Source organism: Pelobates fuscus, chromosome 13, assembly GCF_036172605.1.
Source record: "Pelobates fuscus isolate aPelFus1 chromosome 13, aPelFus1.pri, whole genome shotgun sequence".
Classification (NCBI taxonomy): domain Eukaryota; kingdom Metazoa; phylum Chordata; class Amphibia; order Anura; family Pelobatidae; genus Pelobates; species Pelobates fuscus.
In genome coordinates, this window is record NC_086329.1 from 32,515,063 (window position 1) to 32,534,489 (window position 19,427).

The following is a 19,427-nucleotide window of genomic DNA, read 5'->3' on the forward strand; positions in this document are numbered from 1 at the left end:
GATACAATTATTTAAGGTAAATTACATCTGTTTGAAAGTGAAACCAGTTTTTTTTTTCCATGCAGGCTCTGTCAATCATAGTCAGGGGAGGTGTGGCTAGGGCTGCATAAACCGAAACAAAGTGATTTAACTCCTAAATGACAGTGAATTGAGCAGTGAAATTGCAGGGGAATGATCTATACACTAAAACTGCTTTATTTAGCTAAAGTAATTTAGGTGACTATAGTGTTCCTTTAATTTTAGTGGAGTGGAAACTACACATGCTCTTTCAGAGACTTGTCACAGTTTACTTCTTGCGAGAGAGAAATTAGCTCAGAATGGCAGAACATTTTCCTCTTTTAGTGATCGTATCAGTAGCCGACTCTTCCCCACATGTTCCCATTACTTTAAAAAAAAAAAAAAAATTCTCAGTACATTCCAGTGTAATAGGACAAGCTAGTCTATTCAGTGTAAATAAGCATTGCATATTGAATAGGTAGAGGGAGACTGTATAAAGCCTAAAAATCATTCTAATAAGGCACAGGTTATGTTTTTGCATGTGTCTTTATGCATTCACTGTCAGGTAAATAGACATGCATTTTTAAAAGGAAGGATGCTTAGATCAAATGTGGCTCCTGGAATGGGAGATTATATTTTCTACATTTACAGTGCGTCCTCTACCCAAGTTACTACTTTGGGTTGTAGCTTTTGACAGCAGTCTGTACGAGCATTTTAAAGAGATTGAGGAGTTGGGGCAGCCAATATGTACTGGCTGCCACAGTTATAGGAGTGTGATTGCGGTTAGCATGTTCAGTCAATACAAGATGTGCAGAAATTGTGTTGCTTTTAAAAATATTTTAATATACTGAATTTTGGCATAGGTAATCAGCAACACCTCCAGAAAAATGTTGGTTGATCCCTAGTTCCTAGGCACACCTTATTCAATGCCAAATCGTTCTCCTTTTCACCCGTTTAGGTCTCTATGGCCACTCATTGATAGGTTAAGAAAATCAGCATTGCACATAGAGCAACATTTTGTAATAAGAAAAGTATATTCCCCCCCCTTTTTTTTTTTTATTTGTATACAAGTAAAGTTTGGATGTACATTTTCTTGGGGTGCACACTCTATATGCTCACCGGGTTACCATAGGCAGACACAGCAAATACCAGTTTGGCCTGCTAATGTAGGCCTCATAATTTTGGACAGAAAAAAAAAATAAAAAATCTGGGGTTGAACAGTTAACTTTATTTCCTGCTCTGCTTAAGTGGGGGGAGCTACCCATTTGTTAATGTTGCCATGGTTTGAGGAAAGATTGATTATTGCTTTAATTATCCAACACAAGGCAAGAAAATGGCAAGCATCACCTTACATCTATTTTTTTTAATTTCAGATGCAGTGCTCCTGTAACGGATTTATGTATAAACTATTTATTATGATTCTGACAGCACTGAGGGAGTTAATGAGAAGACGTGTGAAAAGCCACAAAACACCCCATGTCTCTTTAATTGGCAGCAGTAAGTATCATCCTAATCCAAAAGTTATTTGAACATTTAAGCTTGCAACATAAGAGAAAACAGAATGTCTGACCTAAATTTAGCATTTGTATAGAATAAGCAGCCCAATGCATTAGCTCACATAGGTAAAAGAAGTACTCGGAACAAAGTACACAACGTTCCAACCCCAGTGTTCTCCCTGCCCCCCTAGCTCAACAGAGGCATCATGCAGGGGCTGGTTACTGCCGCCTGGATCACAATGTAGGCGAATAATTCCCAGACAGCTCACCCACAATATGTGTAGGAACAAAAACTCCTCCTTTCTAGCAAGTCAGTCTCAGCACGGTAATAACTCAATAGATCTTGGAGACATCTGTCTCTGTAAAATAGCATTCACAGTAAACCAGTGTTTCACAACCTTTTTCTACCACTACGATCAGATTTTCCTGTTGAATACTTATAAATAACCCTTTCAGTAGCATTAAAACAATCCCCCCTCTTCCCCCCCCAAATCATCATGTCCTAATGTGTTTTACACCCCACCTCCTATAGAATGTAAGCTCGATTGAGCAGGGTCCTCTATTGTTCCTGTAAGTTTATTTGTAATTGTCCTATTTATAGTTAAATCCCCTCTCATAATATTGTAAAGCGCTACATAAATGGCAATAATAATAAAGATAAATTCTTTATGAAATGCTCAGTCTTTGTTGGAATTTCACTAAAATTCCAACCCAGTAAAAAAAAAAAAAAAATAATATTTACGAAGACAAAGTATGGACTTTTGTATTATGTATTTTTCCTATGCTTGACAAAAGGAGGAGGTACTGCTGTCTCACCCTCAGACATCAATTGTGATTGCTGAGAGAGAAAAGGCTCTGTATAAGATCTTGCGGGATCCTCCAAAGACTGTGTTGCCCCCTGACATATGGAGCACCGGGAGCTAAAAAGGACTTCATAGAAGAAGATTGCAGTCACTGCGAGGGACTGATTCAGGTAAATAAAAACTGCCTTTCCAAGCACCCTCGGGCCACCAATTAAACTGCTAAGTAACTACTAGTTGGGAGAATGAGCATTACATCAGAGAGAAAATAAAAGCAGTCCTATAGGTCAGTGGGTTCTCAGGAATAACTGTACACAAATATAAAGGAAATAATTATTGCCCTATCATTACGTGAGCTTATTTAAAGGGACACTGTAGGCACCCAGAGCCCTTCAGCTAACTGAAGTGGTCTGGGTGCTGTGACTCTTTTGCACCTATTGCAGTAATGTAAAACATTGCAGTTCCGGAGAACTCCGATGTTTACATTGCAGCTCTAAGTTTGCCCTCTGTGGCTATCTAAAGGGCTTCCGTAATCTAAACAGACGTTTGGTCCGTTATCGGACGCTGGACGTCCTCACGGACCTCCAGTGTCAGATTGTCCCCATAGGAAAGCCTTGAATAATGCTATCCTATGGGGAGGTATAATGCGCACATGCGCATTAGGTCTCCCCCGCCGGCAAGGGAAGGAACCTGACCCAGCGCTGAGGGAAATTGGCGCTGGATTTGGGTAAGTGACTGAAGGTTTAACCCCTTCAGTCCCGCGAGAGGGGGCACTATAGAATCCCTTTAAGGAAAGAGAATAAAATTTTTCTCCTTTCCCAGACTTTCCCCTCCCATAATCTTTATCAACAATACAAATATATAAAAGAGAGACTCTGTTAGATCCCAAGCAATATTGTGCTGTGATTATTAACATGCTCACAGTCTACTTCCAAATTCAATGAAAACCTCCAGGACTGTGCCCTAAACAGTGAGTTGTTATGAATTTAAAAACAAAAAGGTTTTGATTCAAAATCAGATAATTTGTTCCAAAGTTCATTTTTATTTTCTTTGCTATATTGGCCTAAATTTTCCAATTCACTTTCAACTTTACTACAATCCAATGTGTATTCTGCTCTAAATGTTCTCTATATAGGAAAATGATTCATACTGGTCTCAATGACAGTAATGATTTTATTTAATAATAACTGAAGCAAAAAATAATAATTGCTCCAAATAACCAGACATGAGCTGAATTGACAAGATCTGCTCCAAATAGCTGAGGCTGGCAGTAGTGTACCGCCACCAACATCATGCATTGTGTTTTGTGTGAGCAAAATGGGCCATTTTTACCAATTTATAAAAGTGCTGATTTAAAGAAAAAAACAAATCTGTACTTTCATGAATTATGGTTTGAATACCTCTTAACCCCTTAAGGACACATGACGTGTCTGACACGTCATGATTCCCTTTTATTCCAGAAGTTTGGTCCTTAAGGGGTTAAAAAGACAGTTGTTGGGGGGGGGAATGTTTCTTACTACTCATTTAGCTGCAGTGTGCTAACAAAAACAGCACTTGGCCTGCTAGTATTCAATGAGCTGCAATACAACTCATTGAAAAGTGGGAATAAAAAGTCGCTGGACCACAGAGACTTATCAATAAGAAATCTCTGACTTTGCAATTTTCAGACACAGACTTTCAGTCTGGGAAGAGGGGGAAGCGCTTGCAGTAGCTGGAGAGAGTATATCAGGGGTGCCCAAAAGGTATATCCCCAGATGTTTTAAAATTACAGCTTCCATGATGCTTTGTCATTCTAAACGTATTTCAAAAGGTATGCAATGCATCAAGGGAGTTGTACTACTACTTTTATTTTTGACACCCCTGTACTATATTAATAAATATGGTATGTTAGTAAATTTGCACAAGACATCATATAGGATGCAGCAAGCCTCTGAACTCCATTTCAAATGGCCATATATCAGGAGATAACTGCAGTAAAGTACTGTACATTTGCTGGTGGTCTCTTCAGCACAATGAATGGATTATGTTTTGCTGAGCCCAATCTTCTTAATAAAATTAAAAACTCATTATGTAAATTCATATGTTTGTTTCAAATTGAGACAAAGAACAATGGCAGCTTCCTTAAAGTACTGCAAAATGATGACTCATTTTATTAAGACTAAAGTCGTTTTAGCTTTCAGTCCAATCAGAGATGGCCTACAGATATGAACTTACACCTATTCCTCAAAATGGTAGTCAAGGAAAGGGAGACAAAGTTTTAAAAATTTGTTGTACAGCTACTTATCCGCTTAACAAATGTGGAAACAAAAATTAATTTAAATCTCTGCATTGATCTGGTTAAAATCAGTGATCAATGAAACTTTGAGAAACCTATTAGCTGATTTAATTTGTATAACTGCAAGTCCTTTCTGTGCCATTTCTCTTGTGTACACACACACGCCAGCCAGCCAAAGTATGAAAGTGAACGTGAATGTTTTCTGCATTACACAAGATGCAGCTAAGTGGCTTAGCTTTAGGTGCTGGGGAAAACCCCATTTATTTATTTTTTTACCAGACTGCTCCAAAATGTTTTGACAAATCTAAGGGGAGGTGACACCCAAATACTAAGCACCATAACCACCACAGCTCAGAATTTCCACTAAAAAGGAACATTCTAAGAGTTATAGCACAGATACAGCATTAATTTGTGGTAGTTCTAACAAATGTAAGTAACAAATGTTTATATGTGTTTGTCAGTGAGCCTTTAGTGACTGTCAACAGCAACTAGAGGCACTTAATGCCTTAGCTCCTGGCATCCTGACAACAGCAAATGCAGTTACATTCACCCATCGTGAAGCATTGTACTGCTTATCTATGAGGAGAATACTATTTGTTCTGTGTGGCACACAGTAGAGCCTTTCCGATTATTCCACATTGGAAGAGCGGTGACTGTGCCACTGCTGGATGTAATGGGAGTAAAACGCTAGAGTTCCTGGTGCCCTATAGATTCAGGGCCCACTTGTAGATACGGTAATTATTACATAGACAAACTGATTATTAATGCAAGAGTGTTCTTTTTAATGTCTCCTCTGGGTTTAACACAGTGATCTAACCAAAATAGAGTGGCAGGAAGCTGCAGGTAAATCTAGTCTTCTTAAAAGTCAAACAGTGTACTGTGCAATCAATATACATGAAAAGTGCTCCATAATAAATACAGGAATATTGCATTGGTGTTGTATCGAGCACTTTATTTTCCCCCAAAAAAACAATGAAACACCTTTTCTATAGGAAACTGGTAAATCACTTATTTTAGCTCTTCCTGGTCCCAAAATCATTCTAAGCTTTTGTTTGATATGCGTTTATTACATAGCCTAAAGTATCTTTCAAAATATAATACTTTACAGAGCCTCCAAACACTCTTTACCTAATGTGATAACTAGTAAACAGAAAGTAGTGATTTGGTTATAAACCACCAATAATAGAGCCTTGGGTTATGTCAAACCATTCCTTAACTCTTTCATATTAAAGGAGCACTCGAAGCACCAGAACAACTACAGCCAGCCGTGCAGGTCTTAATGAGTTATATTGTGTAAGTGCCCTAGCATGACTAAAGCCATTTAGGAGGACGATGCACATTTGTTGTAAAAGGTCACAAAATGCTACTTTATGTTCACTTATCTACAGCCAGTGCATCTCTTATCAAAGCAACAAACAAAATGCAGATGTATCATCAAAGCAGGGAAAGTATCAAAATGCACAATGGTTATCTGAGCAGCATTAACAAATCTTGAACTTTGTGATGTGAATTGCTCTCATTGGATGTTTTTTCCACCTTATTTTAGGTCATTTTGCATTATTGTATTTTTTTCTAATGTTGGCTAACATCACAGCCATGATGAGCAACTTAACAGCCAGTAATCATGTGTTGAATTGTTTGGTTATAAGGCCCTATAGTGGTAGTATAACTAACCAATTCAGTTTAATAATTTCTCTCCTTTTCATAATCTTGTCACAAACCAACTGCCAAATGATCTGCTGCAAATTAAATCACTATCGTATATTCCTCATGGTAAATGAAATGGCAACAAAAGAGTTTAGGTATTTACTCAAGTTAAAGGGACATTATAGTCACCTGAACAACTTTAGCTTAATGAAGCAGTTTTGGTGTATAGAACATGCCCCTGCAGCCTCACTGCTCAATCCTCTGCCATTTAGGAGTTAAATCCCTTTGTTTATGAACCCTAGTCACACCTGCCTCCATGTGACTTGCACAGCCTTCCATAAACACTTCCTGTAAAGAGAGCCCTTTTTAGGCTTTCTTTATTGCAAGTTCTGTTTAATTAAGATTTTCTTATCCCCTGCTATGTTAATAGTTTGGTAGACCCTGTAAGAGCCTCCTGTATGTGATTAAAGTTCAATTTAGAGATTGAGATACAAATATTTAAGGTAAATTATATCTGTTTGAAAGTGAAACCATTTTTTTTTCATGCAGGCTCTGTCAACCATAGCCAGGGGAGGTGTGGCTAGGGCTGCATAAACAGAAACAAAGTGATTTAACTCCTAAATGACAGTGAATTAGCAGTGAAATTGCAGGGGAATGAGCTATACACTAAAACTGCTTTATTTAGCTAAAGTCATTTAGGTGACTATAGTGTTCCTTTAAATAAATATGCAGAACAAAAATACAGATTGGAGATTTCCAAAAACTTTCCTACACAATAAAAATAAAACAAATTAAGTCAAATGTATTGTTTTTATCAGTTTTGTTAAAATGTAAAACTCAAATCTATGTACAAAAACGTACTATTTTTTTGTGTGTGTGTGTGTGTATGTGGTGGTGGGTTATCAAGTTTGTAATTTGCTAGCTTGTATTAAATTGAAATAAATGCGGATATTTAAAAATAAACATATCGTGGTCATAATTCTCTAGAGTTGTACAGGATAAACAAAATCTACTGTTAATTTCAAAGAGAATAGAATCTTCATTCAGAACTGAATGAAGATTCTATTCCCACATAACAAGAGCTACATTAAAGTTATAACAAAGGAAGGATAAAATAGAATTTCACTTGGCAACGTTTTAGATTAACACATTAAGACACATGAGATTTAACGGCCTGTGACAGTGCCTCCATGTTTAAGAAGGAATATTACTGCCAAAATCGCCAACAAACTAATTACTTCTTGCAACGAGAAATTAGCCAGTACAACACAGCCGTTCTAGTTCATGTAGACTGTAACTAATGTAAAAATTCATAGATTTTACATAAACTATTCATAACTGAAACACAAACATATACACAGTTTATATTGTATACTGCTTAATACCTTTTAAAAGTTTACTTCTACCAAAGCATCAACAAATGTTTGTTAACTTTAAACCCACGATATGGGACGAAACCTGCCACACAAGGTTTAAAATACACTCTGCTAAAATCTAGTGAATAGCTTCTCCATTTAGAGTACAGGGAAAAACATTAAAAAAAAAAAAGTTTACTGAATTGGAAGTAGAAACATATTAAAAATAATATTCCTAGAGACCTTCCAAATTAAAGCAATCAAGTAGTTTCATTTTCATATTCCAGACATACTGCCATTAACTGGGAGCTGAAATCCAATTTGTGTGCTATATAAACTACAGTCCTCTCTATTACCTGACCTATCATTTTGTGAAGATTTGTTTTTCTAGTAGTTAAAATTAGTTCACGCGTCAAAATGCTGGAAAATGTAATATCCTGACACTAGCACACTGTGTTTTACTAGTTACAAAATACATTGCAAGTTTAATCAAAACTTTACCATCTGCTACCGACATCTTTCTACCATGACAAGCTTTGTAAATAACGGTCCACTAATCTGCTGTCAAACACACAATGATCGACAATATTTCGACAAAAAGTTCCCCTAAAATAGCAGATTCTACTTGACTTTACACGGTCATTGTGAGCACAGGCTTGAGTGAAATTCCATTTCCTCTCCTACGGTGCATTCATTTCCTTAAAGGGTTACTCCAACCAAACACAAAACACATTTTAATACATTTATGGTTGGTCAGACTAACCCCTAATGGGCTGGTCCTTCTCCAGGATGGCCCTAATGTTGCTGCCAGGGGTAGTGTTACACCACCAGCAGACAAGGGCTATATCTGTATTATGCAGAATTTCATAATGAAAAGCTGCACATAGACTTCAAGCTCCATGACCACTTCAAATTATTGAAGTGGTCATGGTACTTGGAGCAACCTTTTAACTTCCTCAGCCTAGCAGTGATGGCAAACCGAGTAGCAGCAAGGTCTGCCATCACTGCTTAAAGGAATACTACAAGTGCCAGGAATACAAAGCTGTATTCCTGGCACTATAGCTTCCTCTGCCTCCCCGCACTCTTGCGCCTATCCAGCGATGTGAATAAAGGGTTAAAAACCCTTTGCTTACCTGATCCCAGCGTCGCGGCTCTGCATTTTCCAAGATCCTCTGACGAGCGGGCGCTAAAGCACATGCGCGGCAAATGCACATTAGGCCTCCCCATAGGAAAGCATTTAACGCAGAGCCTGAGGACATCCAGCGTTAGTTACTGTACCAAAGGTCCGTTAGAATCCAGGAAGTAAACATTGCAACACGAAGTGAAATAGGGACATTGTACCCAGACCACTTCAATGAGCTAAAGTGGTCTGGGTGCATATAGTGTCCCTTTAAGTCTGAACTGCATTTCCCATAATGCTCAGCTGAATATGTAGACATTTAGCTATCACTACTATATTTAAAGGAACACTATAGTCACCTAAATTACTTTAGCTAAATAAAGCAGTTTTAGTGTATAGATCATTCCCCTGCAATTTCACTGCTCAATTCACTGTCATTTAGGAGTTAAATCACTTTGTTTCTGTTTATGCAGCCCTAGCCACACCTCCCCTGGCTATGATTGACAGAGCCTGCTTGGGGAAAAAAAAAAAAAAACTGGTTTCACTTTCAAGCAGATGTAATTTACCTTAAATAATTGTATCTTAATCTCTAAATTGAACTTTAATCACATACAGGAGGCTCTTGCAGGGTCTAGAAAGCTATTAACATAGCAGGGGATAAGAAAATCTTACTTAAACAGAACTTGCAATAAAGAAAGCCTAAATAGGGCTCTCTTTACAGGAAGTGTTTATGGAAGGCTGTGCAAGTCACATGCAGGGAGGTGTGACTAGGGTTCATAAACAAAGGGATTTAACTCCTAAATGGCAGAGGATTGAGCAGTGAGGCTGCAGGGGCATGTTCTATACATCAAAACGGCTTCATTAAGCTAAAGTTGTTCAGGTGACTATAGTGTCCCTTTAAAGTTCTGGGGTTTGAGATCACAAAAATGTATGTAATTGCAGAGGAAAAAAAAACAAAACAACTAGTCCTATCACCAGCTGTAATCATTATAAGACTATATAAAATGGAATATTTGAATTAAATTCTAGTAGTCCCAAATACTTTAATAATTTGTGTTTTATTTATTTCCCTTGTGGACCCAATTGTAGAATGAAGATAAAGAAGCTTGGAACCGACCCATTCCCGTTCCAAGACTGCTACTCCAATCAGGAGGCATTTGTGGTTTGTCGGTTTTCTACTTGACAGGGTTCATGATACACATAAAACTATAAGCCGCTGATGGCATTCTGGACAGATATTTCAACTAGTTCAGGAGTTGGGCCAGAGGTAGAAACCATTCGGCACGCCAGATGTTGTAAACTACATTTCCAATAATGCTCTTACAGCCAAAACACTGGCAATGCATTACGGAAGATGTAGTCCACATGTGGAGTGCAAACAATTGATTACCTCTGGGTTAGGCACTTCCCAATTTTTTAAAATTGGGATACTGACAAAATATTACTGTTCAACTGGGTTAGGACATGAGCTGTGGTAAGTTGTAAAATGCTTCCTGGAAGGGACAATGGTCTAAAATGCTCTATGTTTGCTTAAATTGTTCTTGTACCAACTCTCTGTAGTGAAAATGCCATTTCTTGCATTCTGTCTTATAAAAGATATGACCGTCTAGGTAGTTTCTGCATTCGGTTCAGTTATGGAGACGTTTACCAGTATTGTTATGTATATAGTGCCAACATATTCTGTAGGGCTGTATATTTGATGGGGTGATAAAAAAAAAAAAAAAGCAATCAAAGAAAAAGAAAAAAGGAGCATATTAAATGGTAAGCCAGTGCAAGAACATTTTCCCTTTTAAGTCTAGTACTGGAGCGATGCCGACTTGGTCTTCGGGGATCAACTGCTGTAAGAAAGCGTAGAGTATTTCACTAGCTTCCAGGATTACCCCAGAGCACGCACAGAAATGCTTGTTTTTACATTGTGTGTTTTGCAGTGCATAGTAAGTAGTATTCATAATAAATATAGACAAAGTATCAGTCGTTTTTTTCCTGCTTTTTCAATATTTACCAGTGTACTGTATAAGCCATTACAGGACTGCAAGTTTTTAATATTTTAGCAGTCTATGATTCTAAACATTTCTGCTAACACTATGCAACAACATAATAATGGGCTAAAATGTTATGACAGTAAAAAAATTATGATCCTAAAGCAAACGTTTATTTTTTGGTCAGATGCTTAAATCATCACTCTAGCATGTTGATATATTGTACAACTAGGCCTGGAACGCAATCTACTGCTTCAACAGAACATACATAAATGAATATTTATTATTTAAGGTTATTACAAAAAATGTTTTATATAATTGAAATCGAAGTATGCTTTACCAAAGTATAACCATAAGTACATCTATGCATTCCATGCAAGGAGGTGCATCTGGCCAAACAGAGACATTAATTACTCCATCAGCCTAACAACCCTTTAAATGCACGACTACAGAGGTAACCATAATATAAAGCAAACACATGGAAGGAAAACAAAAGTAGACTATACAATGAGATGGCATCAAAATACAGCTAAGTAGTAAAGTCTTGATGCAAAATAACACTGATGAAAATAAGAAGAAGAACTTTGAGAAGGGGGGAATTTAAAAATAAATTAACTACTTTGTTCATACAACCCTGAGGAACTAGTTAAGACTGCAACATGTAGAGCATTCCCTAAAATGCAAACCAATTGAAACGTGGTAGCAAAAACGGCTGCATGGCTGCAGCGGACATGACAGGAGACCCAGATGTGACTGGTGTCTCAAAGCAAACACCTTTTTTCCCCTGGCAAAACTTTCTCAATGCTGCTGACATCTGGTCATTTCTGGGTTCTCTTTGTTTTTGCTACAAAGACCAAAATAATTTATCCAGTTCTGCTTATCTTGACTGCCACCTTCACAAACCTCAGGCCTGATTAGATTATCTGGACTGTATATATTGCATAGTATCTGACCCTGTCCTTTGTCTAGTCTTCTCTTTATCCTGTCTGTGTCTCTGTCACAAACTACCCCATAGATTTTAGAGATCATCGGTAAGGTCCAAAAAGGAAAAGAATGGTGGGGAAAGAACTTCAAATGGCTCCTGTGAGATGTTCCTTTACTGGACAGTAACTTACACACGTCAAAGGATCCATTTCCTAATCATGACACCAAAGTGGTTTACAAAGTCTCCTGCAAGTTTGGTCCTGTGAGAATTACCCTAGTCAAGCAGCTCTGGCCCGTTCCCATTTAAACGAGGGGCCCTAGTGAGTTTTTCAAGCATATCACAACGTTGTTCATGAAATTCCTCATTTAGCTTTGCATTCATACTTGCATACAAACACATACTAGCCTAGCATACATCCAAGAGCCAGCACTACGCCACACATATAATCTGTTTGAGTTATCTCACACGGGCATGCGGCTATTAGATTAAATTATTGATTTGAAGAATGTGAGAGAGGTGAAGCAGGTATCTAGAAAAATCAGCACTTTCACAAATTAACTTATTCACACCTGTCCATGAAACAGCCAGCAGGGTTTCCTCTCTCATGTGCTTTGAATGGATATTCAAAGTGAAAGTGTTTGTTTATACACCAACATGGGAATTATCAGAAATGAATTTCACAACTAGAACATTTCTCCAATCCAGCTATGTTTCAGGAAGACAGCCATTAGACGTGTGTTTAGCCCTACAATAAAAACACATCTCCAACTACTACTGTAAAGACCCCAGATTTGTACTCTTCTACTTCCATTGAACACAGCATTAGCTCCTCTATTCAAATCTTTGCCAAAGTTTGAACTTAAAGAGTCAAATTACACGTACACTGATGTACTGGGCCCATATCACTTAAGACAAAATAGTAGCTCCCATCTGTACTTTACCACTATTATGGTACAACATATGTAATAGAAGATAACTTGCCCTATTCAATGAGGCAGTTTGAGTATCTTCCATTGGCCATTTCCTGCTAATAGTAGTGACAAACTGAACTGTAACTGTAGGAGGCACAATGCTTGTATCATTTCAAATTTCCAAGACCCAGATTTGCATTCTGCTACATATCCCAAGTACAGCAACACCCCACATAGATACCGTTATCAGGTTTTGGGGAAGTAGTATCAAATCAGAAACCTACCAGAATTGTTACATTCCTTTTTGCTCCTGAGACACTATTTGGTATAAGGACACTGTGTCAGCACACTGACCAATGTTAAGCTTTAACGTTATTTATAACCCTAACAAATTGTAACTAACCATAACTAACCATTTTCATGATCTGCTCAGAAGATTGGCCCTCACAGTAATCACTCAACCTGGGCTAACCACAGAGATCACAATGCCTTACGTGACAGCTAAAGCAGGCCATTCCTGTGATTGACTTCCAGAAAGCTAGGAGTACAGTAAATGACTCTCTGCAGCCGCTGCCAATCACAGCATAGGACTACCACTGCTTCCAGCAGTAGTAAGTGTACACCACAACTGCAGTATGTACCATTTTTACATGGAGGCCCCCATGCGGCTGTCCACACAATTCCTTGCTGTGTTCTATGGTGCGTCAGTGGTGAGACATCTAAAAGTAGCATGGCCTCACTAATCCTAGTAAAACCATTTTTCTTTCACACAAAGTGCATAAGTATATGATGTGATCATGAATCCTGATGATATGTGCAAAGGTCAGACATCACAAAAGTGCACTATGGGATGGTTTCAGATATTAAAAACCAGAAATGGTGCTTTTAAGAGGACTAAAGATGTACTAAAGTACTGTATACTATTCGGTACAAAGTAATGCAATTATTACATGTAATCTTGTGTTTACAGAACGGAGCAATCACTAGGATATTTAGGAGTCATAACTGGGTTCTAGAGGTATGTTTTTTTCCGCCAGGTATGTGACCTGATCTTGCCATGCATAGCTCACTGCCCAGCTCAACTACCTTGCCCAAAAATCAATTAGCAGAAAATAAATAATATAAGAACGTTTTGCCTGAAAGATGGAGAAATGTAATTTAGTAGTAATAACACCTTTCATGTTCCTGAGTGGGAAGGAACTATAAAAGCTGTGGGAGTGTTAATAAATGCACCCAAATGTTAACCATGCAACCTTCTGAGGGGAAAAAAGGCAAGATCTGGGAACTAACATTTACAATGGGATTTGTGGTATAACTAGAAATTCCAAGCTTTGACACCGCTCTTTAAACCTCAAAAGGCCACAGGACAACTACACCTAATGCACTGTAAGAGTGGAAAAGGATCCGTGCAGCAAATTGTATACAGTTCTTTCCTCCTACTGGTCCACTGCATTGTAATGGAGGGTATCAAGGTACAAGATGAACACATGGATCACTCACACAATACACCACTATGGTTTAATCCTAGAACAAATTTGACCATATACAAATCAATAATCACAACTGATTGAGACTGAAAACTGTAAATGGATTGAAGGCCTTTAAAGACTGCAAGAGGAAACTGCTGTGAAATGGATACAACGCGAGCAAGCTACACAACTCTCAGAAATAGACAAATATTTTAAACTCTAGAAGCAACAGAGCCATACATACAAGGCAAGGAAGAAATAAATCAACTGAGTTTTATACAAAATACTTTGCCCTTTCTCTTTGGCTGCTGTGCCATGTCAAGCTGTTACCTAAATATTTTGCAATATTTACTAATATAATTACAAAACTATTTACATAGACAAGACATCCATTTTTTTTATTTAATTTTTTAATATGGTGGCTATGCATCCAAGGAACAGAAGCCTTTAACAACATGGATATATTTAATTTCTATAGCATCAGACAACTGCCTCATAATCTCAAAAGATTCACACTGTGGCCAATATACTCATAAAACCAACAAGAGCAGGACCATAATATCGGGTTCTCCACTTCAAACCCTCCCCCCCCCCCAGACAATTTTACCATGCAATGTAAAATATTGCAGTTTTATTTATTTTAAGAAAATCAATCTCTAATGGTAGTCTTCCCAATAGCCACTAGAACAGTGGTTCTCAAACCAGTCCCAATGACCCACCAACAGTCCAGGATTTATGTATTTCCCGGTTTTATTCCAATGGAGATACTAACAAAAAACCTGGACTGTTGGTGGGTCTTGAGGACTGGTTTGAGAACCACTGCACTAGAAGCCTATCCGCAGCAGTGTCAGAGTAAAACTTGGTCACATGACACGGAAGTTTGTACTGAACATTTCCTATGGGGAAGCTGGGATGTTCTGGTGGCACATGCGCATCAGGTTTTACTCTGACACTGCTGCAGATAGGCTCCCAGTGGCTATTGGGAAGACTGCCACTAGAGATTTACTTTCTTAAGTAAAACTCTCACCTTTTTTATTTTTTTTTAAAGAAAAAAGGTAGGTGGGACCTAAATACAACTAGCGACATGAGCACAGGTTTGCATAACCAACGCTATAGTTTTTGTTTAAATGTAAGACTTACTTTGAATTCTTACTTTAGTGAAAAACCCTGATAGCTATTAAGATAAATAGTACACACAACAAGATAGTGGCTTCTCTGTTCTAAAACGGGTCAATAACTAATAAGTTCAGCTACCCACCAAAAGTTATCAATATTCTATAGTTTACTTTGATCCTGCTTGTATTTGAATAATATAGGGTATATAATTTTGGCCTTCAACACCCCCATACAGACAAATAATAAATGTATACATTGGTTATGGTATTTTTCTTTTCTTTACAAATAAATAGCAGCAGTGAAGGGGTTAATGTCCCTGGGGGGTGGGGGAGCTAGCTTAGACATACACAAAGCCATTGAAACAGCAGGTGGGAAAGTACCAGTAAAAGGTTTACTAAAATTAAGCATTAACAAAATAGACAATGTAGCAAGTTATAAAATTTGTAAATAAAGAAACATATAAAAATCCATTTAATTGATTTATACCCCCTGCCCCCCACCCTTTTAATTTTGCACAAAAAAAAAATATATATATATATTTTTTTTTTTAAATCAACAGTTACTAAGTGTCTAGGAGGGAGTGATTTTCACAGCTTAGCAGCTAAACAATGCAGGCATAAAGCAGTACTATTAACACTAAAACCATGAGCATAAAGTGATTGGTTTCATTTAGCAAATGCATTTCAACTTCTGAATTAAGTGAAATACCAGTAAGTGTTAATTTTGCACAAAGTGGAAAAAGAAAAAATATACAGTTCATATTACGTTCTTCCAGAAGATCTCTCTTTGTACAATTGCTATATACTGTAAACAAAGATTGGCTCTTTAGCACAGCAATCAAATAGTTAACGTGTCCATCAATGCAAATGCAAATACAATCAGCAGGGGGGGGGGCTTGTATTTAAAAGTCTGCACGTTCCTCCTTTACAGACTGTATCATACACCTTTGAGCAATGACATTCCCACATACTCCAAAAAACTAGAAAAGGCACCAACTGACATTCACACATGGCCACAGTCCACTACAATCTCTAGGCACCCCATATAAATAACAACCTCTCCCCCAACTATTAAAACTTCAATACAACATATGCCTAGAAAATAAATATACATGGCATATAAAATAAACCAAAATGACATATCTATATATAATACACATTTACCATAATGACCTCAATCATGGGCAGATTCAAGTAACTAAATCAGAATTTAGATAAAACAAATCTTAAAAAAAAAAAAATAATAATAATAATAAAAAGCATAATTCTACATGAAAAGCCATAATATTTTTTCTTGTTTTGCACAAGTCTGGTGGCACGTTTACTGAACACGTTTTCCAGCCTGTTGTTCTCTATCTGAACAGTAGGTGCAACCACCACCAAAAAAATAGAAAAAAAAAAAAAAAAAAAGTTGATTTCTCTCTAAAAAAAAATAAAAATATATTTTTTTTAATCAATGCTACAACAAAACAAAAAAAATGTATTAAAAAAATAATTAAATTCTCCTATAAATAAAATGACCTAGTAGTTAGTTGATGCCACCATAAGAAAGTGGCAAGTGTTGTTGAGTTCGAGGCTACCACCCTCCCCACACAATAGTGCTGGATCTCTTACCCTGGTCATATTCTGGCACCACCGCCTGGTACTGGAGCCCCACTCGCATGCCACCACCACCTGAGGACAGACAGCAATGAGAGGGTTATTACACACTGCCAATAATAATAATAATGATGATAATAATTACAGAGTTAGAGCAGGAGGAGGAGGAGGAGGGGGGGCGAGTTCGAGGCTACCCTCCCCCGAGGCTCACTTACCGTGTTCCTCTTCGCTGGAGGAGCTGCTGCTCCCCCCCTCCTCCCACGAGTTGTTACCGTTGCCAATCGGTGTCAGAGTTTTGGTGTTGGCCGCGGTGTTCCTGCCCCGCCGTTTGCCCGACACCTCAGCCCCTTTCTCTATCATGGCTGGCATTGGCCGAGCCGGGGAGCCGCTGGATGGATGGATGGCTGCGGCCGAGGAGCTGGCTGTCTCGGTCTCCAAGCCCTGGCCCCCGGGGGGGGTTTGTGTGGCGAAGTCCGCCTGGCAGTGCCCGCGCTGGAGAATGCCACAACTTTCCCGTCACATCGCCGCCCGCACCGGCCACTCACTGCCACAGCACAGCGGCTGCCGAACCACCTAACCTGCTAGCCCCGCCCACAGTCCGCCCCCCCCAGGGCCCAGGGACGCTCACCATTGGCTGCCGCGGGGATTTTGGAACTCGAGCTGGCCGGCGATTGGCTGAGGGGTCCGTCAGTCAGGGAAAGTAGAGTGACGGCGACATTGGCCAATACCAAGCTTGTTTGAAGCGATGCCAACAGCCTCAGGCTTCATATAATGCCCAGTGTTTAAAATAAAAAAATAATTTTTAAAATATATGTATTTAAACTGAGTGGCATGGCTGCAGTACTGACCGGCGAATTAACACGCCTCTCCAATAAGCTTTTTTTTTTGGCTAGGAAAGTGGGTGTGAGGTCATGGGAAATGTAGTCCTGGCGGTGTCACTCCTCAACAGTCTCTGTACGGGAGCCAGAGCCGCCGGGAACTACAAGTCCCGGCATGCAAACGCAACGGCCGTATCGCTGCTAGGAGTCACCTCCCAGCTGGCTACACAGAGGGATATTCACTAAAGTGTGAATTGTCACGAATTCAAAAATTAGATTTCAAATTCTAGCCCCTAAGTAGAATTACTGAAAATAGAGCCAAACTCAGAGGATTTTATTTATCTTTTTCCTCTATCTCTCTCTAAATTCAGATGTGTTGGCCTACAATGAGATTTTTTTTCACTTTGAATTTCTGGCAGTTTCACATTTAGTAAATATCCCCCACTTTGTCCTGAAAGTGTTCATGGTGGCACAGCCGCTGAGCCCAATTTATAGCATAAATAAAAATTCCCTCACAATAACATTCACTATATGCCATTAAAGTGGTGCTGAAGTGGCCTCTCTGGTCATTATAAAAAAAAAAAAATTAGATTACAAAAAATATATATATATATATTAATATGTATTACAGATTCCTATGGGAAACGTACACCATGGGCATGCATGGCGACCAATTCTGAAGCCAATCTTGCCAGATATAAATTTTTTTAAAAATAAATAAAATAAAATGACAGTACTGGTAAATGGAGATCTGAAATGGTGACGATCCCTCTACTCCCACAGGCTGCTGAATTAAGTGTGTCTCTACTGTGCGAGTCTTTGCAAGACAATGCTATCCTCCAACATATACAAGTAATAATGAAAACTCTCAAAAGCTAGTCTTTTAAGAATTAGGTTAGTCCAATAAAAAAAAAGGTATCTTTGCATGCTGCAATACTCTTGTATTTTGGCGTATATATAGATATATATTTTTTTTATTTTTTTTCCAAGGGCAGGCAAAGGTAGATCACTATGTGTTACAGAAAGCAACATGTAAGCTGCGTGTCTGAAAGACTAACAAAAGCACCATAGGAGTTGCCGTTTTACTTTCCTTAACACAGTAAAGAAGTTTAACCCCTTAAGGACCAAACTTCTGGAATAAAAGGGAACAATGACATGTCACACATGTCATGTGTCCTTAAGGGGTTAAGCATGCGTGGGATAGGCATAAGGCTATCCTAACTATAAGATAAGGCCAGGGACTAATGAAAGTATTTTTAAAAATTGGGCAGACTAGATGGGCCGAATGGTTCTCATCTCCTGTCACATTCTAGGTTTCTATGTTTCTGGCTTGTTTTTCAGCAAAGGATAAGTGGTTTGTTTTTATTACCAGTAGTGTCCCCTGCCCTGCTCACCATGTTAAATCTCTGTATGTGGTTAGATCCCAGTCTATCATTTAGCCTACATTATTCCAGAGCAAGTAGTCTGTTCAGAAACAATAATTATACTTGTGTTAACTAAACCAAATTAGATTTTAATCAAGGTTTCGACATGATGCAGGTATGCATGTCGGGAAGGGGTGGTTGGGGGCTGAAATCCCTGATGCGCAGTTTTGGTTTTTTAGGGCTCTGTGTAGTTGTACTTCTCAATGCAGCTGCCCATTGGGGTTGTAGTAGACAGTGCTGCACCCCCTGACTTATTTAGATTGCGTAGTGTGCAGTATTGGCTTATCTTTGAGATTTTATTGATATTATGGTGCGCAGAGGCGGAACACCGTTCATGGGTAGAAATATGGTGACAGTACATACATAAGCAGGGGTATATTATGAGAGCAATGGACTACTGTGTGCCAGTATCTCAGCGAAAGCATAGCCCTGTAATATCCAAACCAGTCCTCAAGGCATGACTGCAAGTCCAGGATTTAATTATTACCTAGTTGTTT

At 38.5% G+C, this 19,427-nt stretch overlaps 1 protein-coding gene across 1 annotated transcript in view; it reads right to left on the minus strand.

Moving 5' to 3' along the window:
• The window catches only part of RCOR1 (REST corepressor 1), a 30,451-nt gene extending 13,184 nt beyond the window's left edge, over positions 1-17,267 (minus strand). The window contains exons 1-2 of the mRNA XM_063439763.1: positions 16,904-17,267; positions 16,704-16,763 (exon numbers count right to left, since the gene is read on the minus strand). Coding sequence (XP_063295833.1) covers positions 16,704-16,763; positions 16,904-17,057 — 214 coding nt within the window. The 5' untranslated portion in view covers positions 17,058-17,267. The remainder of the gene's footprint in view (positions 1-16,703; positions 16,764-16,903) is intronic.
• Between the last annotated feature and the right edge of the window lie 2,160 nt (positions 17,268-19,427).